Source organism: Tupaia chinensis, unplaced genomic scaffold, assembly GCF_000334495.1.
Source record: "Tupaia chinensis unplaced genomic scaffold, TupChi_1.0 Scaffold000182_1, whole genome shotgun sequence".
Lineage (NCBI taxonomy): Eukaryota > Metazoa > Chordata > Mammalia > Scandentia > Tupaiidae > Tupaia > Tupaia belangeri.
The window spans coordinates 2160747-2185310 of NW_006159657.1; the positions used below are offsets into that span (position 1 = coordinate 2160747).

General features: G+C 50.7%; 1 protein-coding gene across 5 annotated transcripts in view; it reads left to right on the forward strand.

Moving 5' to 3' along the window:
- Positions 1-24564, forward strand: part of CLEC16A (C-type lectin domain containing 16A) — a 222993-nt gene that overhangs the window by 104647 nt on the left and 93782 nt on the right. For 3 of the 5 annotated variants that reach the window (XM_027771062.1, XM_027771063.1, XM_027771065.1), the window contains 3 exons: positions 781-909; positions 5987-6022; positions 9731-9851. In XM_027771062.1, coding sequence (XP_027626863.1) covers positions 781-909; positions 5987-6022; positions 9731-9851 — 286 coding nt within the window. The remainder of the gene's footprint in view (positions 1-780; positions 910-5986; positions 6023-9730; positions 9852-24564) is intronic. The other 2 variants (XM_027771064.1, XM_027771066.1) reach the window with 1 other exon arrangement.

Below are 24564 nucleotides of genomic sequence, written 5' to 3' on the forward strand. Positions count from 1 at the left end.
GTTGTCTTTGTTGATGCCCCCCCCCCCCTGCCACTCCTCCAGAAGAGTGGTTCAGTCTTAGGGTTGGAGTTATGGTTAGGGTTTAAAAATGTGTAAAAATACAAAAAAAAAAAAAAATTACCAAGAGTGGCTCAATCTTCCAGTCTTCAGACCCAGATGTGAGAGGATAAAGCAGGGACGAGGAGTTTTGGCCCTGGGGCAGAAATCACAGGGCCCACGAACAGGACAGGTCTGGGCTCATGGCTCAGCTCTGCCACCAGCCACTGAGTGACGGATCCATCCTTCCACTTCTGAGCCTGCGTTCATCCATCAGCAAAGTGGAGACAGCCCCTCTAGGGTTGTTGGGAGGATTGAATACACGCCTGCATGCAGAGCTGTTCCTGCACGGCCTTCTCCTGGGGCCTGCCCTCATTGAACGGAGGCCGTGGTCACTGCCACTGCCATCGTCAGCATCAGGGTGAAGCAGGAGGCAGGGCTTAGACATGGACGGGCCACCGTCCACTCTCTGTTGGGCTGAAGGGAATGAGGAGATGAGATAGCAAAGCTTTCCATGGTGGGGAGGCTGCTCCAGAGTGTCTGGGCTGTGTCCTCAGATGAAGGAGAACTCTGCGGTGTGGAAAGCTAAAAGGCACGTCACTTAGGAGCCGGCTGCCTCGAGACCTCCCTCCTCCAAATCTAGGGTGGCCCTCCCGCATTCACTGCGAGCAGAAGGCCTGATCCCTGCCCCCTCCTCCCTCCCCTTGGGCAGGAGCACTCCCTGAGGTGTGCTGTCTCTTCTAGATGAAGCCCATGAACGTGGAATATCTCATGATGGATGCCTCCATCCTGCTTCCCCCCACGGGCACGCCACTGACGGGCATCGACTTTGTGAAGCGGCTGCCATGTGGGGATGTGGAGAAGACCCGGAGGGTGAGTGAGCTCCAGGCTGGTCTCTTCTTGGGCAGCTGGTTGCCAGAGCCCTTCCCAGGCTAGGAAGGAGCCAAGCCAACAGCTTGCCTCCAACACAAGGTTAGCTGGTGGGTAGAGGACACGTCCCCCACACACCTGCCACCAGGTGTGACCTTCCGAAGCTTTTCCTTCCCTTTGAGGAGCAGGATCTGGAATTCTATTGCGCGTGGTACCACCGCGGGTTGCAAGCAGGCTGCCTTCACCGGCGCCCAGCACAGCCCAAGCCTGGAGCGCAGCGAGAGGAAGCCAGGGGGCTGGGCTTCTGTGAACCGCGGACGTGAGCCCAGTACATCCAGTGCAGGTGAGATTGGTGTGAAATCATAGCCTAGTGATCTCAGGACGCCAGAGATGGTGTGATGTTAAGGTATCTGACCGATCTTGAGGCTCAGTATACGTAAATGAAGTCGCGGTGCTCCCTGGCCTGTGGGAGAGCCATGTGCACACAGATTAGTTCTCAGAACCAGCCAGAGCACGAGCTTCCGTTATCAGCTGTTTTCTGAAGCAGGCGCTCTAGGAAGCAGACACGGCTATTCATGGTATTTTATCTCCCTTGTCAGATCGCAGTTTGTTTCTTAGAAAGCACCATGACCTTTTCCTAGAAAATCATTCCCTGGAGACGTGAATATCAGTGGATAAGCGAGAGGAAACCATTGCACACAGCGGCTGTTGCCAGCCTGCATCTACTCAGATAATCTGAGTGCGACCAGAGCGGCAGGGCTGTTTCACTCTTGGATTTTGAAAAGCAGGTCTGCCCTGCTGGCTGTGCCTCAGACAAGAGGGGTCCGCCATCTTCCCCTACCCAAGCCGAAGCTTTGGCCTCAGAAGCCTGGGGGTGCAGAGGAAGTGGGACCGTGTGCCTTGAGTCAGTCTATGTTCCCAGCTGTCTGACCAAACCCACAAACCTCGCCACAGGACCCGCCCTGCCCGGGCCACGGACGCCTTCCTTCCTCGTGCTCACCAGGGCGATGACCCTGCTGGCTGGGCACGTGATTCTGTCTGTGGGTGGCAGTGTTGGCACTGGGCATCCTTAGCCTCAGCCTCCACAGGGAGAGTGGGTCTGACAAGTGCGGACTGTGCTCGCAGCTCCTCGGTGCTGATGTGCTCACCCTTAGCCTTCGATCGGCCTGAGGAGTGCTCCCCAGCAGGGGTATAGCCTGGCCACACACCTCGCTGGGGGCTGTAGCACCCCCATGCCACAAGGACCCCACCCCAGAGCTTCTTCCCGGCTGCTGAGCCGGGGGGTCCACAGGACTGGACGCTGAGCGCGGCTGCTCTGGCTGCACTGCTGTTGGTTCACAGTTCACCAGGTTTTTTCTTACCACTTGGATGAGCACACATTCCTGGATATAGAGTCTTACGAGGCCTTCCCTGTGCATTCTCCAGCCACCCTAGGCGGATGGCCCCGTTTTATCCCCATTTTGTAGAGGAAGAACCTGAGGCAGGAGGAGATCAGTGATTTGCTCAAGGTCACCCAGCCAAGGTCTGGAGCCGGCCCAGGCAGTGTGGTTTCCAGAGCCCAAGCTCCTAACACTCTGACTCAGGGCTTTCACTGCTGCCTTCATCCTATCTGTTGGCCCTACTCGGGATGGACACAGGCATATGGAAAACATGCCCACCATCTGGAGTCTAGAGAGTGAGGTGGGAAAAGGTAGCAGCAGGCCATGTGGCCAAGGCTGTCACTTAGCAGCGTGGAGTCAGGTCCCTGATCCTACTGGGGAAGGGGAGCAGACAGACTTCAGAGGGGGTGGTCCTTAAACCAGGAGTGTGCAGATATGGCCAGGTAGCTAGAGGAGCAGAAGCCCAGAGAGATGTGGCACGTGGCCCCTCCAAGTAGGGAACCACAAGTTGGAGCCTAGTGAGGAGTGATGAGCCCAGAAGGATTGGCAGGAGCCAGATCATGGGCACCTTGGAGCCTGAGGTTGGACAGGTGGTCCTGATCCATAGGAGAGAAATGGGAGAAATTCAGGGTAAGGCATTCAGGCAAGAGGGGAGGTTGCCTGTCCTCTCTGAACCACCGTCCCTTCATCTGTAAAGCAGAGCATGCCTGCCCTTCCAGAGTTATTATGAGGACCCAGTAGAAGACATCAACACCAAAGGTCAATAGCAGGTCCCAGATAACAGTCGTTCTCTTCGTCCCTTTGCCCCTCACACCTCAGTAGTCTCCAGTTCTCAGGGCTCTGCAGCTCACCTCCCTTGCCCCAAATGGGGTGCGTAACATGAAAGGCTGAGTCAGAGGCAGAGCCCCTGGGAGCCTCCGGATTTCCCTGGGGTCCCCCGTTAGCCCTTGTCTGTCTGACCAGTCTGCAAAAGCCACTCTTGAGTCCCAGGGCTCCTTGGTGGCAGAATGATATAAAACACAGCGGGCACCTGAAGACCACACCGTCCACTTGAGAAAAGCTTCCTTCTGTGGCTTCAGGAGTCACTTTCTGAAGGGGAGCTCTGGCTCCTCACCTTAGTCCAGTTTCTGTTGTCAGGCAGTTGTCTGGAATCATCCGGAAGCTTAGACCCTCAAGCCCGTTTTAGAAATGAGAACATAGCAGTGGGCTTTAAATCTGAGCTAAAGGAAGTATATGGTTTAACAAGCAATTGAGGGCTTATGTGGTCTGTTTCAAGTTTTTTGCTTGTATCCAAAGAACATTCCATTTCATCCCTTTGGATGAAATTTAAAGGTTTTCCTTTTTTTTTTTTCCCCCAAATACTTTTTTTTTTTAACTTTCAGGAGGCTGGCCCTTTTCAATAGCAGGTCCCAGATAACAGTCGTTCTCTTCGTCCCTTTGCCCCTCACACCTCAGTAGTCTCCAGTTCTCAGGGCTCTGCAGCTCACCTCCCTTGCCCCAAATGGGGTGCGTAACATGAAAGGCTGAGTCAGAGGCAGAGCCCCTGGGAGCCTCCGGATTTCCCTGGGGTCCCCCGTTAGCCCTTGTCTGTCTGACCAGTCTGCAAAAGCCACTCTTGAGTCCCAGGGCTCCTTGGTGGCAGAATGATATAAAACACAGCGGGCACCTGAAGACCACACCGTCCACTTGAGAAAAGCTTCCTTCTGTGGCTTCAGGAGTCACTTTCTGAAGGGGAGCTCTGGCTCCTCACCTTAGTCCAGTTTCTGTTGTCAGGCAGTTGTCTGGAATCATCCGGAAGCTTAGACCCTCAAGCCCGTTTTAGAAATGAGAACATAGCAGTGGGCTTTAAATCTGAGCTAAAGGAAGTATATGGTTTAACAAGCAATTGAGGGCTTATGTGGTCTGTTTCAAGTTTTTTGCTTGTATCCAAAGAACATTCCATTTCATCCCTTTGGATGAAATTTAAAGGTTTTCCTTTTTTTTTTTCCACCAAATACTTTTTTTTTTTAACTTTCAGGAGGCTGGCCCTTTTTAGACATCTCAGCCTTTATTTTCCTTAAGGACTTGTCAAAGGTCACAAAGCCCTTACTAGCCAGACACTCCCGACATATAAAGCACTCATTCGTCCATGTGCAGAGAGCTGCTGGTTCCCACTGCGGAGCAAATGCGCTGTGCTTGGGAGGCAGAAGGGACCAGGGCTAATGCCCCTGCCTTCCATATCTCTGCTTTACCTAGAGAGGCAGAGCTCATTAAGAAGTAGCAGGTTTGCTGTCAGACCGTAGCCAAACTCTGGAGAGAAGAAATGTGTGGCGTGGCCAGGGCCGAGGGGCCTACTTTAGACAGCCCTCTGCAGAGTCGCTCCCGGCTGAGCTGAACCCGGAAGGATAAGCAGGAACCAGCCCTGCAGAGAGTTAGTTGCAGGAGGCATTTTCTGGACAGGGAGTGGCAAAGGCCCAGGATGTAAAAAGACTGGTGTGTTCAGGGGCAGGGTAACGAGAGCAGGGCAAGTGAGGAGAAGGAAGGAAGGGAGGGGACAGGAAAGGAGGGCAGCAGGCTCTTCAGGCCATGGAGAGGCATCTGGTAATGAAGCTGGTTTCCCTCTTGCACTTTATAAATTGCAGCGTTTATTCTTTCATTTGACATTCTTTCCGAGCCTTTTTAGGTATCAGGCCCTGTGCAAGATACAAGGATAGAGTGGTGAGCAAATAATGTAAGACCAAAATAGTGCATGCCACTGGGCCATGGCAGCGAGAAGGGAAGTTCACGGAGGTCACTGCAGCGCGGTGGTCTGGTGAGAGCATTCGAGTCGAACTTTGGACTTAGACTGGACCCACCCCACACAGGGGGCAGTTGAGAGGAGGAGTGATCGCAGAGGCAGGGTCTTGAGTCACCAAGTTCCATCTCCAGATGTGTGACTTTGAACAAGTTGCTTGACCTCTCTGAGCTTCAAGTCCCTTGAGCACCTAGCCAGTAAGAGGCACTTGGGGACATGTGGACACAACAGCAGTGCAGCATTCTGTCATCTTAGAGGGGAAAGAAACCTAAATCTCCTGAAACTTCATGCTAGAGAAGAGGATTAGGAGTAAGATTTTTCTGGTGAATATCAAAATCTGAATTGAAGCTGCTAGCCAGCTTTATATAGTAATCTTAAATGCTATCACTAGGCTTTATCCGTCTCCACATTCCATTTCCCTGCTCCCCTGTAAAACTACAGCAGTGTTTGTGTTTATTACTAGTGACTTGCGGAAATAGATTACTTTTGTCTTACTTTTGGGACGCATATTACACCTTAAAGAAAATACAGTAACATCTCCCAAAGTTCCGAAAGTAGAGAAGAAAATATCCCGTAGTTTCTTGGCGGATTCACCGCTGCGAAGCCCCCGTTGTGTGTTCCCCCGTCTTCGTTTGCAGACTCATCCTTTCATGCCTGCACAGAGCCCGTGCCATGGCCGTCTTCCATCCTCTCCCCGTTGCGAGTGTTCCAGCATAGTGCACATCATTTGAACATTGCCAGCCAGTTTAGTGAGTCTGCTTTCTGATGGTCACATGAAGGTTCATCTGATGACTTCCGCCCTGATTTCCTTAGGCCTTTTCCTGCTAGTAGATATTTTGGTTGCTTCCAGCATTACATTATGTTTAACAAACCGTAACAGGTGGCTTCATGAACATTGTGTTTTCTTTCTTTTGAATTATTTCTTTAGGATAAGTTCCCAGAAGCGGCATTTCGGGTTCAAAGGGTATGAACGTCTTTTTGTGACCCTACGCGTTGCCAGTTTGCTTTCCCACTGGGTTGTGCCTGTGTTAAACTGCTTCAGCTCTCTGTTAAGAATTACTGACTTTCACAGCCTTGGTGGGCTTCTAACCTGAGTGACTGTCGCCTAAACTGAGCAGCTTGCAAAAGGGCAAGGAAGCAGGAGGGGGAGAACTGAGCGTTTGTTCCAAGGCCGGCCCCAGAGCTTGTGGTATACCCACTTTGTCTCGTGACCCCATCATCGTTCAGCCCCATGGTGCCTCACTCCCAGAGCATCAGCCTGGGCTCGGGAATCCTAGGGTTCACTTAGGCCCCAGGTTGAGCCAAGGTCTGTCTGACTCCATAGCCTCCTCCTGCCCCTATTTATTGGACTGATTCCCAGGACCATGGAGTTTACCAGAGTCTCTGCCCAGCTGCCTTGGAGAAGTCTCTTTGTAATACTTGAGCTTGGTCAGCTATCATTCCTGTGTAATCTAATCTGGGCTTCCGAGGTCAGTCTTCCTGGTATTCTATGGAAGACTCTTAAAGAATAATCACTTCCTTTTCCTCTTTAGTAATACTTCTGAATTTGCATCTTCATTTAACAAAGTCAACCCTATAAAATCCAGGATCCCAAGCCTTCAATCTTTTGAAGGCCAAGTAGTAGGGTCAGAAGAACATGGACTTCGGACTGCAGTTACTCATTGACTAACCTCACGGTTCCCAGTCTCCAAAATGGGAGCCACACAGGGTCCTTACAAGGCGTGCATGAGGTGCCATTGCACAGCCCAGCACGGTGCCTGCAGGCCACGGGTAACCAGAGGGAGTGGCTCTCGTTCCAGGACAGTGGGCTGAGTCGTGTGACCCAGCACTGGGCTTAGTTTTGTGGGTTCATGGAGTTGTGGGGTGGTCCTCTTGGCTGCAGGTTCTTACAGACTGGGAATTAGTCTTCTTCCTTACCTTCATGGCATGGGTGCCTCATGCTCTGCCTTCACTCAGAGGTTGGGGCAGAAACCAGGGAAAGTGGCCATGGGAGGGGAGAGGGTTAATGTTGTTTGCAGAGCAAAAGCAGATGTTATACCAAAAAGGCTCACATTTGGAGCAGAATTTTGAACTCCTTTTATATTTATTGGAAGGTTTTAGGTTTTCAGGGTGACGGGCTATAGAAAACCACTTATGTTTCTATTTTCTCATCTCTGGCTCTGGTCTTTGCCTTCAGAACCCCAAGAGGAATGGGGTTTTGACCCAGAAATAAAGCTTCCCATCAGCCTGGACCTGACCAAATGGGCATTTTTCTTTCTTCTTGTTTTTTCTCATCCCTAAAATCTTAAGTTTTGAGGGCTCAAACTGCCAAATATTTTAAGTGACCACTCACAGTTGGGCTTTTTGCACGTGGGCTGGCAGGAGCGTGTGAACTTCCTGGACACCTGGTTAAGTGACACCAGTGTCAGACGTCCCTGAGTTCACACCCCAATTCTGCCTCTTCTCAGCCGTGTGAACCGAGACTGCTCTGCCCTCTCAGCTCTGCTACTTTCTCTGTAAAATCTTTCTGAAAAAGTTTTTAAAATATGTATTTCATTGTGACAGAGAACATGCACATGTGTTAAGGGAGGGCACCTTGACAGGGTCTCCTCACGCCATCCCCTTCCTTTAGCCCTCTGGCTCCTTGGGATCTTAGGTGTGCGCACACCTGGTGTATTTTCAGGGTGACTTGGGATCAGTTCAGTACGCTGCTGCCTGCCCCACTGAGGCTGGTCCCCTCCATTAAATTTGTTTGTTTGTTTTTGCCTTAGGACATTTGTGCTCACCAGAGACAGAGAAAGGGAAAGTTAGGAATCAACCCTCCTAGGGGATGACCACACCACAATCTCTTATCCTCCATTCTCCTCCTGGGATCTTGGGCGTGTGCCCACCTGCATCTAGTGTGATTTTGCAGGATCGAGGACTCGAACTGTGGCTGGCCACGGGAGAGAGTCCAACACTTTAACCACTGCATCACCTGCTGGCCCGGCCCCCTTCTATAAAATTTTGAAGTTGCAATAATGTGCCCAGTTGTTGTATACAATGGGAGCCTGATAAATAGAAGCTTTAAAACAATTTTTTAGTGGAATTGCACCTCCTTTCCTTCTGGTTGCTGTATGTGTCTTTATGAAAAATGCAGTTTTAAAAACTGTTAAAATCAGGTCCAAGTGCTACCACCACACCACCATTATCCTCCTCACTATATAAAAAACCTTCGTTCTCTGAGCTTCATCGTTTCCAGAGTACTGTGTTACCTCTGACGCGGCCCCGGAGGTGAGATGGCTCTCCTGGGTTTCTCCGTCAGGAGACTGGTTCAAGTTCTCCTGCCAGTTTGGGGCCGAGGCAGGGCTGGAGTTTAGGTTGCTGACCAGCTTCTATACCGCCGGGTCATCAGGCCACCGTGCAAGCCCAGCCCCTTGAGGTCGGTCACCTGTCCCCTCTCTTGTGTCAGGCGACACCTGCACTGTAGTCCTCAGTGCATGAACAGGAATACCCAGGATGCCCTGGAGTCCCTGTCTGCACAGCTCCCTCGGGGTGGCATGGTTTGCCCTCCCTTCTCCATGCCCGGCATGGACCTATGCAGCGGTGTGCTGGCTGCTTCCCAGGCAGCATTCTCTCGGAGCCTCCTCCTGCTCCGTGGATGCCCGTTGCACACATCAGGAAGACGTGCGCCCAGAAGCTCGGGGCGTGCTCAGTATAGTGGAGCTGGGGGCCAGCGCAGGCCTGTCTCACTCTGGCCGTGTCCCTTAGGCATCCCGCCCTCAGTAAGGCCATCAGCTGTGTGCCACGGAGAAGGCCTGGAGGCTACCTCCCCTGGGGACTTCCCCTCTGCTTCCTGGCTCTGGTTGGTGGCAAGCCTGTTCTTGGGGGCTGAAGGCTGCTTTCTGCACAAACGTCTCTGGCTTCTGGGCACTCTGTTTTGTTCCCGCTCTCTGGAAATGCCTAGAGGCCACAGTGGATTCTGAGCAGACACCTCTTCCATGGGCCAGAAACCCCTGTGCTGGTGGAGCCATCTCTGTCCCAGAGAGCTGGCCAGGAAAACTGGAAGGACATTCAGGGAACTCAAGCTGCACAGCTGCCAGATGCCAGGCCCCTGCCCATTGGCACACACTGCCCATGGTATGGCCGACGGGGTGGGACGCCAGGGAACTCACCTGAGGAGGAGATGTGGCAGGGGCAGGGTTTTGGTTGGGCCTCACCAGATCTGAAGCCCACATATATCTCACCCTCTTCTGCCCCCGTTCCTCACCACCATATGGCGAGACCTTGAAACACAGCCACTAGTGATTTGGATTTCCAAGTCCATGCTGGCTTAGTGGGATGCAGCCTGGCCTCTAGCCCTCCCTAGAGGTCACTTTACCTCCTTAGATTTTGCTTGCCTATCTGGGAAGTGGGGCTGACTACTAGGCAGGGAATAGACTAGGCTGGTCACATGATTTTGGAGTGAGTCCTGGCAGAGGAGAGGTGCTCAGCTAACATGGCGACCCAAACTTGAACCCATCAATAACTGAGCACAACTTTCTCCCCTTTGACTGGTTGATTGAGTTTTTTTGCCTCACTACAAGAATACTAGAACCACAGTACTAGCAGAGATGGGGCTTTGTTTTGTTTCTCTATTTAAAATAAAAATCACTGTGCAGTGTTTTGGTTTGGAGCATCTCAGTGAAATGATTCTTCTCTGCTCTCCTTCCAGGCCATCCGGGTATTCTTCATGCTGCGTTCCCTGTCACTGCAGCTGCGAGGAGAGCCCGAAACCCAGTTGCCACTGACTCGGGAGGAGGACCTGATTAAAACCGATGATGTCCTGGATCTGAGTGAGTGGGCCATCCTGTGTCATGGTGCAGGGGCCTGGGGGGACACTGGTCCGCTGACTCACATGCCACTGGGAGGATCAGTGTGACCTGCATTTAGTACTGCCATTGATCTATGACCTTGAGCGAGCAGTATGTACATCCTATGGAATTTTTGAAGAGAAGGGCCCAAGGTTCAGAGTACCTTGAGATCAGTCTGTGGTTCCATTTTCTAGAGACCAGATGGTTTGCCGAAAGATCTATGCTGACCACCCAGGGATGCAAACAAGGGTGGGCTCCAGAGTCCCTGCCCTCCATGTAGCCATAGCAGCACTCATTGATGGATTCTGTGCATTACGGATTTTCTATCTGATTTCAATGATAAAAGGATTCTGATACTATAGAAAGAAAGCTTGCAAAAAGCAATTCACAGTGTTTAGGTAAGGATGAGGGCTTTGGTGGCCAGAGAACCACATGCCCAGCCTGTAACCTCAGGCTCCTTATTTAACCACATGGTGCCTTGGTGTTCTCATCTCCAACCCGAGGCTGAGAGCTAAAGGAGGTGACAGGTATGAAACCTAGTCATGTTCCCGGAGCCTTTCTTGTGTTTGTGTACCTTTGTCCTTCCCGTTTGCTCTGGGGCCCATGCGCATTGATGGACAGTATGGTTTTCTGCCCCTTAAAGGTGATCTGTTGGGACTCTCTGGTTACAAGAGACAGAAAATCCAACTTAGGCTGGATTAAGGAAAAAGAAAGGGAACTAGCTAATGTCACCAGAATGTCCAAGAGTAGTTCTGCCCTGAGGCATGGCTGGATCTCGGTGCTCAAACAGTATCATCAGGAAGCTGCCCCCTGCCCCCTATCTCTCTCAGCCCTGTTTACTTCTGCTCCTCCTTCTCCTGAGGAGGGTTCTCATCAGGTAGTGACAAGGTGGCTGTCAGCAGCCTTAGCATTTGTTGTATCAGCTAAGCAGCCCTGATGGAAGATGGCTTCTTCTTTCTTTGTAGTGGGTCATCAGAAAAGCCTTTTTTATATTTTTCTATGTTTTTCTATGCAAAATTGCATCATGACTTTTCTGATGACCTAGTAACTTATATAAAAGTCTGATTGGCTTGGCTGGGGTCATATGACCATCTCCGAACCAATCAGTGATCAGAGGAATAAGATGCCCTGGTTGGCCAACCCTGGAGCTAGGAGGTGGGGCCAGTTCTTTTTTCAAAAAGAATCACAAAAAAGGAAAGGAGGCAGGACAGGCAGAAACAACAGATGGCTTCTCCCCAGTGTTGTTTTTGTTTTGAATCAGCTTTATCCAGGTATAATTTACGTACAGTAGTTTTCACCAACTATATGTATAATTAAATTACTTCTGACAAAATGATGCCCTTGAGTAACCAGCAATCGTGACACAGACCGTCGAGTGCTGGCCAGGCATCCCTGCCCTGCCCCGTATTCCCTTGAGCAAATAGCTGGAACCTCTGCAGCCTCCATGTTCTTGCCTATAAAACGGGGTGGTCTTCCATACAGTCCAGGATTATTTGGGGGACTGAATGCAGTACAGTATGAGATACCACGTGACCAAGCATAATGCCCGTTATGTCACTGTACTCGCCAAATGGTGTAGTCAGTTTCATCTACAGAGTAAATGACATGATGCTTCTGAAGAGCACAGCTTGCCGCTGGCCGTGTGGATGAGGCTCATAGATGAGTGTTACCTGGTTGTCAGTTTCTTTTTCTGGTCGTCTTCTTAGTTATACTCTTATCTGTCCCTTTCCTGGAAGAACAAAGAAGCTGTGTCCCCTCCATGCTCCTTACCCACCTCCTTTGGCCCTGTCACTGTTGAAAAATGGCCACAGAGATTTCTGTAAGGGTTTAAATTGATTGACTTGGCTGGAGAGAATCATAAACCAGTCGGTCTCTGATTTGGTTCAAGGAGAGAAAGAGAAACAACGTGCTTTAAAGGGGGCCGTTCCATCGGGCAGGAATGTTTGCATCCGTGAAATAGAATTAAATTTTGTGCTGGGAATCGCATTCCTTCCCTCCTCCCCCTAGGAATGGCCTACTGAAATAAAGGTTAAAAGTGTTCTGCTTATCAATTTTAATTGATTAGTTTGCTAGTTGAGATCACTTAACTGAGCCTTTTTGGGTAGTTGGCCATTAAGAAAGTAATGGCCGTCTGTCTTTATCCAGTCTGATTGCAAATTATGTCTTTTGTTAGGGCAACGGTTCAGAAAATATTAGGGAATATGGGTTTTAAAAGCACACAATACTAGAATAAGCTTTGCAAGTGTTGGTTTGCTTTTTTGCTTTATTTATGATTAGTGTGTGTATGTACACTCACACACACAAACACACACACACACACATTTGGTCATTTCAGTACAGGAGCTTCTCCTACGGCTGAGGAAATAATCACTGTACTCTGCGTTTCTCAGAATGCCTCCTGTATTGCAGAATATAGGAAGAATGTAGGTGAAGGCATTTATATTTGCTGAGTGATTAGAAGCTGGGCATTCTAATCAGCTTGAGGAAGCTGACTCAGGGAATGTTAGGATTGGTCGACTCTTATCTGACTTGATATGAACTGATACAATTAAAGGAATGACGGCTCCCGGCTCACACAGCAGGAAGAGGTGACATGAAGTGTGTTTACCGTCTGCATCATATTTTGATAAGAAACCACAGCATAAAGACTACTTCCCAAAAGCCACTTCATGTGTTTGCTGGCCAGCAGCAGGTCTGTAGCCCGGGTATGGCAGGCGAGCTGTGGAATAAAAGGTAGCTTCCGTGTGTGCATGCCCGGAATCCCAAAAAGAGAAATAGGGGAGAAGGAATTGTGGCATGGCCATCCCCCATTGGGGGAGTGAGATGCTTTCTCATTTACCCCATCTCTCTGTCTAGCATATGCATCTTCTAGCACATTTTTAAAAAGGAAAAAAAAGATGGCTTCCTACCAGGAGTATCTAAGATGCATTAGTTACTACTCAGGAAAGAAAACAGGCCGTGCTCAAAGCAGAGGCTGCTTTGTTTTTTTTGCTGGAGAGGAAAGTGGCGTGGGGCAGAGGTCACCAGCCAGCCATATAGACGTGTCTGCTGAAAGAAAGGGGTGGGGAGAAGCAGCGGGAAGGGAAAGGCAGAGGAGGAAGGGTAGGAGAGAGGACTAGGTAGGATAGGTCTGAATTGTAGAGAACAGCATTCTGAGTCTCTGTATACCCAGCCCGCAGCCACACAATCATTACAGTTTGCCAGCTTTTATCACCTGCCCCACCATTTCAAATACCCCACCCCACCTGTCGGGTGTATTCCAGTAAATGGAAGACATATTATTACATCTGTAAATACTTGTACCAGATGAGGAGTATGGTCACTTCGCTCAATTGAATTGGCTGTCGTTGTCTGCAAATTGCAAGCTCCCCAGCTCTGGCTGCTGCTTTGGGCTGGGGGTGGTTGTGGGGGCAGCCCCGGGAGATGGGGCCTGCCCCGTCTCATGTGCTGCCATCCTGGCTGGGTTGACATTTGATTCTGCAGCCCCTGGTGTGTGGGAAGTCATCCGTTTGTGACTTCCCCCAGAGTCTTAACACTTTTGAAGCTAGTGGCCTTTCTTTAAAATGCTCCCAAAAGACTTCCCAAGGAGAGCTATCGAGAAGACCAAATAAGACCACGTATGTAAAGCACACAGTGCCGTGTTTGGTGCATAGTAGGTACTCTGTGAACGAGAGTTGGCTGTCATCCTGGCCCTGGCTGCTGAATAAGTGAGCTGGAACTCATCCCACTGGGCCCCATGGCGTCAGTGGTTTCTGCTGAACAGCGTTCTGAGAACCGTATCCTGAAATACATTCAAACCAGTGTGTCCTTACATGGTGGCATTGTTATGGGGGCAAGAAAGACTGCTCCGGCCGGAGGAGGGGAGCCGCACCCACCTGGGCTGTGGGCTCATCCACTCCAGGGTACCGGCTGACCATGATTGCTCTGAGGACAAGGAGGCTTTGAAGAGAAGCCACAGACTCCCGCTTGGCATCGGCTTTGGAGCCTTCAGAAAGGATTCTTGCCTGTTGCCAAATAACGTAGGCAATCATAGTCGGGGAGAAAGGCCTCCACTACCCAGACCTGCTGAGAGCTGCCAGGCAGTCAGGCACGCTCAGTCCCCAGTTCCCTCATCCTTATTCATGAGGGCACTTGCTGCTCCACAGCTGTGGCCACAGCATGTGCTGCACGCACCGTGTCTCGTATTTCAATGGTCCATTCGTGAAATCCATTCATGACATTCATTCAGATCCATTCATAAAATCTAGTCAATGAAAGCCCATTCATTCATTGAGCTATGAACTGAGCACCTGCTATATGCCAGACTCAGTTCTAGGCTGGGCTCTGACAGTAAGCTAAAGCCAGACTCAGCTCTGTTCTTGGGATGCGTGCAGTCTGGGGGGAAGAGAGGGTGGAGGGACAAAGTTAAATGATGATCACAGAATGGTCGAGGTAGCTCTTGGAAGGTGATAAGCAGGCCCTGTGCCAGAGAATAACAAGGAAAAGGAACTCCTGGAGCTCGGTTAAGGAGGGTCTCTCCAAAGAGATGCCATAGAGGAGCCTTTCCAAAGGCTCCGAAGCTGATGCCGAGCTCCTCCATGCCAGGAGGAGCCTGAAGTTTATGTGAGAAAATGCCAAAATGAGGCCTGCCTTTTTTTTTTTTTTAAAGTAGAAGTCACATCCATGCAGCAGAAAGAGAGTCACAGAGAGAAAGAGAGAAAAGGCACCCATCTTGGGGGGTGGTCACACCACAATCCTTTTTCCTCCATTTCTCCCTCCTTTCAGGATTTTGGACATGCACATGCACCCAGTGTGTTTCTCAAGCCACCAGGTCTGGGACTCGAACCATGTGGTTGGCCATGTGGGATCTGGCAGCCTCAGTCACCAAGCCACAGAACCAGCCTGAGGCCCGCCATTGAGAATGCCAGACGTGAGGCTGAGGTGCGAAGAGCTCGGCATGCCCCAGGACCCTGACAGAGGCCGGGGTGGCCGGCACATGAAGATCAAGAAGGGTCTGTGACTGGGATGAGCCAGATCCCAATTCTGGGTTTTCCCACGGGGACAGCTGTGCTAAAAGTATGTGGCACTGCCAGGTCAGACAGTCTCACCAGAGGACTTTGAGTTGGCTTAAGGGGTTCGCAAGGCTACGTCACACAGTGGTTGTGAGTGTGGGCTCAGGAGCCAAACTGGGGCTACACTGACAGCCCAGCTCTGCCCCTTGCTGCTTACCAGCCAGATTGCCTTCAGTTAGAGACAATCTGGTGCGTCAGTTTCTGCATCTGTAAAATGGGAGCTTGGAGGAGGAGTAAAGGGGTTGATGTGAGATGCCTACAGTGGCGCCTGGCACAATTGCAGAGAGGCCATCTGGGAAGTTCTTGCAGGTCCAAGAGGTCAATGCCAATGGTTGGGGGCTGGTGGGACAGAGCCATGGAGATGCTAGAGATCCAGGGTGACTCAGATTTTGAGCTTGGGGACAGTCTGGGTGGTAGGGGTGGGAGGATGGTGCTTCTTCAATCAGGAGGACCAGTCCAAGAAGCGGAGGGTATTGGGTACAGGTGAGAGGCGCTGTACAGGAGCTCAGCCAGGATGTGGCGGCGGGCTGCAGCCTCTCTACGCTCACCCCTCGGGGCTGTCCCCCGCAGCATTTCACTGATCGCAGAGCAGTCGCGTTCAGTAGCCTGCGTAATATTCCTCCAGCTGAAACTGCTAATGTCGCCACTCCCCAACTCTCGGCCATTCCCCAACTCTGGGCCATTCCCACTGTTTTCTGGTATAACCTGAATAGCTTTCCTCAAAAGAGTCTCACAACAGTTAGAGTCCTACATCGTGTGGTCCGTGGGAGAAGGCTCCAGACCCCAGAGACGTGCCTACAGGTAGGCAGACCTCCATCCCTAGGTCTGCTCACTCACACTCTCAGGGTCTGCGACCTGGCAGATGCCCAGCACAGGGCAGAGCAGGAGTCCCAGGCCTGAGCCTTCCATGGCCCTGTAAAGTGTCCGAACAAAAGCCAAACAAGGCTTCTGGGAACAGGATTGGCAGCTTTTATAGCCAAGTAGTCATTTTTTTAAGCATTTATACACTATCATGTCATAAAGGAAAGGGCATTGGCAACACTAGGGAAGTAGGTAAGGTGTCATTGCAGAATGAGGGACAGTCTTTCTAAGAAAGCAGTGGCGGCCGTACCCACATACTGTGTTTAATGGGGTATGTTTAAAACAAAATGCAAGCAGAGACCAATTTTAAGAGTGAAAGCCAGCATCTCTATCTTTCTGAGCTCATGGTCTGATGGTGGAAACGAATACCAATCACTGCATCACACAGATCAAATCAGACTGCAGAGTGCTAACTGCTGTGCGTGCAGATAACAAGGGCTTGGCCTGACCCGAGATCTGGAAGGCTTCGAGAGCAGTGGCCTGTCCAGGGGCTTCTTGTGGGTGTGGGTGCCAGGAAGGAGTACAGCAAAAGCAAAGGCCCTGGGGCTGATGGAGAGTTGAGGAGGGCGAGAGATGCCCAGAAGGCTGAAGGCAGAGCAGGGGGAGGGGGAGTGGTGAGGTGAGGTGAGGCCAGGGAGGAAGCCTCACAGGCCTTGTAGGCATGCCAGAGCTTTGGAGTCTTCTCCTAAGAACAGAAGGGTTTATAAGAGGCATGATGTGATCAGATATGTTTCTCAAGAGGCCCTCTCTGGCCTCGGTGTGAACAGTGGGTTTATGGGTTCAGGGTAGCTGCACCATGGAGCCCTTCAGGAGGCTACGCCTGTGAGGCCACAGGAGACCAAGATGGATCATCCATGGTTTGCTCCAGAATTGTTGGTGCTGCTCAGCTCTGCTCCCCAGCCCAGTGGTGTTCTCGTCGCCTGTCCTATAGAATTGAGCTTGTTCTTGGGGACCCAAACTGTTATGCCTTTGAAGCTAACCATTTCCAACAAGAAGATCATTTTTGAGAGCTTTTTTTTTTTTTTCCTTTAAGGGCAAGTGTGCTTGCCAGAGACACAGAGACAGAAAGTGATATATTACCCCCTCTAAGGGGGCATGGCCATGCCACAATCCCTTCTCCTCTACTTTCTTCCTAGACTCTTGGACACGCGTGCACACGTGCCCAATACAAGTTTCAAGCCACCAGGTCCGGGACTTGAACCATGATCAGCCACATGGGAGTCCAGTGCCTCAGCCACCACACCATCTGCTGACCCCAATAACATGATTTTGATTGTGTTCACTTCCTGGCAAGGCAGGCTACAGTGGACCTCCCTCTGCTCCCCTGGCTGTTTGTAGCCCAGGATCTGCTGAGAGGTAGCTAAGGATATGGGGAAGTCTTCGCCCCAGAAAAAGTTGAGATGAATGCCAGCAGTGCGGCTTTCTGTCTGTGTGACCTTGGACAGGTTGATCTACCTCTCTGAGCCTCAGTTCCCTCACTGACAAAACCTCAGCAGCAGGGCCAGCCCTGTATCGCAGCAGTTAAGCACCTCGCAGAGGAAACCAGATCCCACGTGGCCCATCAGGGTCTGAGTCACTGCCGGACAGCTTGAAAAACAGCCATGGGCATGCACGCCCAGGGTCCTGTTAGCTGGAGAATTGCAGGAAGGACTGTGGCATGACCAGGCCTCACTAAATTGGGAGGTTCTCTCCCTCCCCTGTCGCGTGCACACTTATGCCCTTTGCCCCTAAAAACTTGTGAGAGCGCAGTGCCTCCCTTTGAGGAGTACTGTGAAGCAGGCAAGTAGGCGAATATAAGGTGATAATCTGCTGGTCTTCCAGCAGACAGGCTCAGGTGTGGTTTTGTGGGCAGTAGAATTCTGTGTTAGTTGCCAACTTCATTATTATTTTTTGGGGGGGGAGGTTTTTGCTATAGGGCATGTGCGCTCACCAGGAAGACAGAGACAGAGAAAGTGAGAAATCACCCCCCAGAGGAGCGGCTTTCTGTCTGTGTGACCTTGGACAGGTTGATCTACCTCTCTGAGCCTCAGTTCCCTCACTGACAAAACCTCAGCAGCAGGGCCAGCCCTGTATCGCAGCAGTTAAGCACCTCGCAGAGGAAACCAGATCCCACGTGGCCCATCAGGGTCTGAGTCACTGCCGGACAGCTTGAAAAACAGCCATGGGCATGCACGCCCAGGGTCCTGTTAGCTGGAGAATTGCAGGAAGGACTGTGGCATGACCAGGCCTCACTAAATTGGGAGGTTCTCTCCCTCCCCTGTCGCGTGCACACTTATGCCCTTTGCCCCTAAAAACTTGTGAGAGCGCAGTGCCTCCCTTTGAGGAGTACTGTGAAGCAGGCAAGTAGGCGAATATAAGGTGATAATCTGCTGGTCTTCCAGCAGACAGGCTCAGGTGTGGTTTTGTGGGCAGTAGAATTCTGTGTTAGTTGCCAACTTCATTATTATTTTTTGGGGGGGGAGGTTTTTGCTATAGGGCATGTGTGCTCACCAGGAAGACAGAGACAGAGAAAGTGAGAAATCACCCCCCAGAGGATAGTACCACATCGCCGTCCCTTCTCCTCCATTCTCCTCTCGGGATCTTGGACACACACGTACATGCACCTGGCATGAGTTTAAGCCCCCAAGTCCGGGACTCAAACAGCAGTTGACTACATGGGAGTCCAGCAATATAGCCATTACGCCAACTGCTGGTCCCAAGTTGACAAGTGTTCAAGAGTTTATTTATATCATTCATAATAATGTATATGTGCATGAGGGAGAGAGAAACAGGTGCCCTCTAGAGTCTCATATAGAGATCCCCTTCCCTCAGCCTGACCAGGGACCCACGACCCACCGCGTGGCTTCTAGCCCTGCAGGTCAGTATGCTGCCACCTGTACAGTGACGGGCCAGTTATCAGTCGTTGTTTCATTTGCCGCCCGGTGCATGTCCTTTAGAGAGAGAGGTGGGGGGTGAGAAAGCACCCCCTGGGAGGGTGGCCAGGCTGCAGTCCGTTCTCCTCTCAGCATTTCAGGCACGCATGGCACATGCACATGGTTTTCGAGTCATCAGGTCTGAGACTCAAATGGTTGGCCATGTGGGATCCACTGGCTGGCCTACCAGTTGCTGATTTTAATACAATATTTCATCATAAAAACCTTGCTGTCTTTTGCTTGACTGGGAGAAGGTCTGGCCAGATGGGACTTGCCTCCCCACAGGCAGCCCTTTCACAGGTGCACCCTCCTCGCCAGCCCTGGCTGTCTCACGGCGAGTGTCCACTTCACTCCAGACCTGTGTGTCCAGCTCCCTGCTCAGACTCCCAGGCTTACCACGAACACGACAGGGCTCGATCTTCCCTACAGAACCTGCCTGTCTGCAGCCTTCCCGTTTCTGCTAGTGGCAGCTCCATCCTGGTGGCAAAAGCCTTAGGCACATCCTCCATGTCCCTTGTTTCCCAAACTTGACTCCAATCAGTCTGCCCTTCCAAGTGTGCCCAGGATCTGACCCCTCCCTCTGCTCCACCCCTAGCGTCCCGGCTTCAGCTGCCGTCATCTTTCACCTCTTAGCCAGTCACTTGCTCCTGCCTTGTCCTCTATGGTTTATTCTCAACACAGCACACCATGTCATTCTTCTAAAGCACAGATCAGCTCATCTCTCCCACCCACGCTGGAGGAACGCCCGCAGTGCCCACTGGGCTGACGGTCAGTGGCACCACCCCCTCGCTGCTTTCTTGCCTTCTTCAGATGCCTAGGCACATTCCCACGTCACACCCCTGTGAACCACCGTGCCCCAGGACAGATGCCTCACAGGGCACTGCAGGGCCCGTGGAGACCCACGTGTGGCAACCGCGTTCTGAATTCTTGGTCCACAATTGAGATCCAACCTAGTCTCTCCTCTTTATTACCTTTCATGTGCTGATGATAGCAATATGAACGCGAATGTCACGAAAGACCCACAGTGTTCCTCTGTCTGCCCAGTTCCTAGCATTCTCCATGCTTCACCCCAGCTCCCTTGAAGACAAGAGCTTTTAGGCAAAGCAAAAGTCCTTGGCTGGGTTCATCTTTGCCTAGAGATTCGTTTCCAGCAAAAGTCGTATAATGCTCCCCTGGCAAGTCATGTGGTTTGATTGTAAGGCTGTGAATATGTGAGCTCATTGATTTGTTTCTCCTGCAAGGCCAGTGATAGTTTTGTGGTCCTGTCTGTCAGTTCTGGAAAAGTCTATGTGTCAGCTTGTTTTGCTAATGGCCCAATCATGGGCCTCATCCTGGTGAAAATGAAAAAAATAAATCATAAAGATAGGAAAAATCTAGAATGTGAAATATTCTTGAAAACAATTGACCTCAGCTTTTTAGTAGTGAATATCTTAGAAGACCAAAAAAGAAAGAAAAACTATGGGAGGGGAATAGGGTACTATTCTTAGATTACTGACATGAAAGAGACATGACATCTGTCAACCTGGGTTGGACCTTGGATTGAAAAAATGTAAAAGCAGCTTTTAAGGACATTTTTGGGAAATTGGGGAAATTTGCATATGGATCATGATTGGATAATATAATCTGGGTCAATTTTATATTTCTTGGTATGATAATGACATTATGGACCCATGGGAGTAGGTCTTTGTTCTTAGGAAGTACAGGCTGACTTACTTTAGGGGCAGAGTGTTGCCCACAACTTTAGAATGATTTGGAAAATAAATGTTTGAGTATGTGGAAGAGGACACAGATGTGACTAAATATTAACAATTGATGATTCAAGGTAAGGGGCATATGTGTGAGTCTACTGTACTATCTAAACTTTCCTGGAAGTTTGAAAATTGTCAAAATAAAAGCTTAAGAGAGGGGCAAGAGAGAGATTGAGTCCTTGAAAAATCTAACCGTAAATGGGGAAATACGATGTTTAGGAACTGGATCTCTGAATTTGGAAAAGCCTGGTTTTGAATTCAATGGTGTGACCATTGGCAAATTAGTTAACCACTCCTGGCTTTTATCTGTAGAGTGGGGCAAACAGCTCCTGCTTCAGGACTGTTACGGAGATTAAAAGAGAAACTTGAGGCCAGCAGGTGGCATGGTAGTTAAGGTGCTGGGTCCCATGTAGCCAACCATGCGGTTTGAAACTCAGACCAGGTGGCTTGAAAACCATGCTAGGCACGTGTGCATACATGCCCCAGAACCTGAGGAGAGCATGGAGAAGAAGGAACTGTGGCATGGCCATCTCCCCTGGGGGATGCTTTCTCATTATTTCTCTGTCTCTGTCTTTCCTGCAAGCAAAACTCCACACTCCTTTGTCAACGTACACAGGGTTTTGTAACAGAATCAGTCCCTAGTGTTTCTCATCCTCGCTGCACATTGGGAACTGAGGGTTCTCCTTTCTCTCGAAGGAGTTCTGACACTGCAAAGCTTCCTGAGTATTTCTGTCCTGGGCCGCATTGAACGGGGGAGGAGGTCACACGGTGTTAATTAGATAAGTTTCTTGGAAAGATGACTTTCAAGAAGCAGGTTCCAGCAGAATGGAGAAAAACTGAAACCACTAAGGGGTGGGGCGGGGTGGAGGACCTTGATTCAGACTCAGTTGCTCCTTGGAGGCGTTTTAGTTCAAGCCTCGGTGCGGGCCCTGGAGAGGTGGTTGTTCAGTGCTGAACTGAAGCGGACTAACATTGTCAATGCAGAACCCAAGTGGCAAGTGTGTCCATGGCCCTTGAGAGTCGGACTGCAGGGCGTGTGTGGCTTTGTGGCCCTTCATCCTACACTCCCTCACCTATGCTTGGTCTTTAAAGGGAGCCCGACCCACATGTGGCCTCTTCACACGTAGGTGTTTGATGGGCATCCCTTACCTGTCCGTCCCTCAACCTACCAAGGGGGAGTTGCTCCTGACTGCCCTATAGCCCCATGATCAAGATCACCAGCCATCTGGTCTCTGCAGCCCCTGCCCATCCCCAGTCTAGCCCTGCCCACTGCCTACCCTGGGGTAGCCCAGTCCACAGCCTTCCCCACACTGGTGCATCCACCCTGACGCCCATGTCTAGCAGGCCTACCCCACCCACCGTCACTGCCCTCGCTTGTAGACTTTCAGAGCCCTTGGTACAGCGACCCCAGCTGGCCTCGCACTGCTCTTCTGTGTCCTGCTGCATCCACACCACCTGGTGCCATGCTGCCTGCAGGTTCCTGGATCCGGCCTGCCTGCTGCTTCGGCCTGGTCTGCCTCCTATGCCCCCACTCCCAGTCCCCTTTCTCTCGCTCACTCTCCTCATGCCCACCTCATGCACTTTCCACTTGGCTTGTATATTCCTAGGGCCTGGCACACAGTAGGCACGCAGAAAGACATGCTGGATTGAACGGATTAAAGCTTTAGCAGCCACTTCCTTCATTTGTAAACACTTTCAGCCTTTCACGAACGTGGAAGTGTCACTTCTAAATGTCATCTTGAGTAACCGGAGGCAATGGGACTGTGAGTTTGGAAAAAGGGTGTGTGTTCATCATATCATCCGAACAGGTTACCTGTGCAATTGCCTGCACGCTTCTAAGAAATACACCAAGAATCTTGACAGCCCTCCTTGACAATTGCGAAAATGTCGTAGTTGCAATGGTTAAGCTACCTCAGGTCATTTTACTTCTCTAAGGGCTAAAATGCCTTTCTTTCTTTTCCTTTCTGTCTCTTATTCCCTTACCCCACTTTGAAACTGGGATCCTAAACTAGACCAGTCAGGAAAAAAAAAAAAATCATGTTCGAATAAACCACCAGCGTGCTAAAGAGTGGGAAACATGGAATTAGCGGCATTGCCCCCCCACCCCGAAGGAGACCTCTTCTCTAGGTGCTTGATGAATAATGCTGCTGGCCACTTTTCAGAAATGAAGTCGAAATACGGAGAAATGAAATTTGTATCTTATAAACTGACTGGAAATGTGATTATAATGCAGCTGTCAGTTTTGTTCAAGTGGAAAATTTTTAAGTAAATCCAATTGCAGCATTATTTGGTTCTTTTAAAGCCGGGTGATGTAGCTGTTTCCTGTGTATTGATTATTTGATTGGTACCTGTCTGCTGGATCTATTTTTTTTTCTCAGTAGCACTCATTGATGTGGTTTAATGTATATTCCTGTAATCTTTCCCTGTTTTATAAACTTCCAATCATAATTGAGCTACGTTAGAGATGCTCTGCTGGGATCACAGGGTCACCTAATGACGGCGCCCCTTTTCCTTGGTTGCGTACTGGAGTGGGTCTGGGGCAGTTCTGGTGAAAAAGACAGAAATTCTGTATATTCCTCTACAAAGCAGGATTTCTCAGTTACATTCTGTGCCTTGAGGGATGAAGGCATTTGAACTATAGGGACTGGGTTTTGAACTTTTCTCTTCCATGCCTATCAAAATTAGCGTTTCTACAATTGAAATGTTTTTTCCCAAAATCCCAGCCCATCCTCTTGGAAGCATTGGGAGATGGTGTGGTATTTGGGTTGCTCAGGTAGGAGGGGACTGGCGACTCAGATTCGCTCAGAGAGCTGCATCTTCTAAAACACATCTCAGCCTTGGGAAGTTCTAGAAACAGCCGCGTTGCAGGACTGTAATGCAGTCCAGCGGCCAGTCAGCCACTGAGTGTGGCCCTGCACCCTCAGGTGAGCACTGTGACCTTGGCATGTTTCTTGACCTCCCTCACCTCATCTATTTCATGGGGCTGTTGTCGGGAGGGTGGGACACACCCGTCAGTGCTGATCACAGCACGTGACAGCAGAGCCCAGGGTCCTCTCTCCTCGAGAATCCCACCAGTTCCAGCATCAAACAGATGGAGGCTCAGCCCTTCTACAGCGCCCTTGGCTCCTCCCCACTCCAACCCTCCAACCTCCCAACCCCCCAACCCCCGTCTCAGGGTACTGCCAAACCACTGGTGGTAAGGAGGGGAGGGAGGGGGTGAGAGCTGCCATAGGAAACAGGAGATGTGGGGGAGCAGGGTTGAGGGTTGACTCCAAGTTTCAAGACATCCCTCGCTCCAGCCCACTTGGTGCAGCTGTCTGGGGCTCCGCCTACACGGGGCTCCTCACCCTGGAGCCACCGGTTTCCCGCCCCCACCACCCAGCCCAGCCACCAGGGATGACACAGGATCCGGTGACTGCTTGGGCGCAGGAGGGCGGGGAGGCTTCTGGCCCTGATCTGATCAACCACAGAACACCCAAAACAAATCTCTGGGGAGACCGAACCAGAGACAGACAACGTGACCTTTACAGGAGGTGTAAGTCAGGAAGAGAATGCCGCCTCTGTGCGTTGCCGCTCCAAACCAGGAAGCTGGTCTGCCACCTTCCCCAGCATGGCCCCCAACCAGCTCCCCCCCTGTCGCGGTCCTCATCCTGCAGCCCCCACCCCCAGTCACCAGTGGACTGAGAAGGCGAGGAACGAACCAGCACCTCCCTCCCACGCCTTTAAGGAGCAAGATGAGCTCCATTTAGATCAGGTGAAAGTGCCAGAAAGGGTTGTCTGTGACCTAGAACCCTAAATAGGGGTTGGAGTTGAAGTGCCTGGAATAGCGAGGGATGACCATTAGAATCTCTTTATTTAAGAGCAAAGAGCAAACGTCCTCACTTAAGACTTAAGGTACTCCATTTTCTGTGACCAGCATGACGCATGGCATGGCAGGTGGGCCGGACCAATTCTCGCAAAGGAACGTCAAATGTCATTCTGCTCAGCTTTAAGAATGGCACGGAATACTGAATTTGGGACATTGAAAAGCTAAAATTGTATTTTCCACTTTGTCCTGCCTGAAAATAGAAGTGAAAGTTGGCTTGCTGCTGCCGCCGTGTGTGGGTGCAGTAGAGGAACCGCT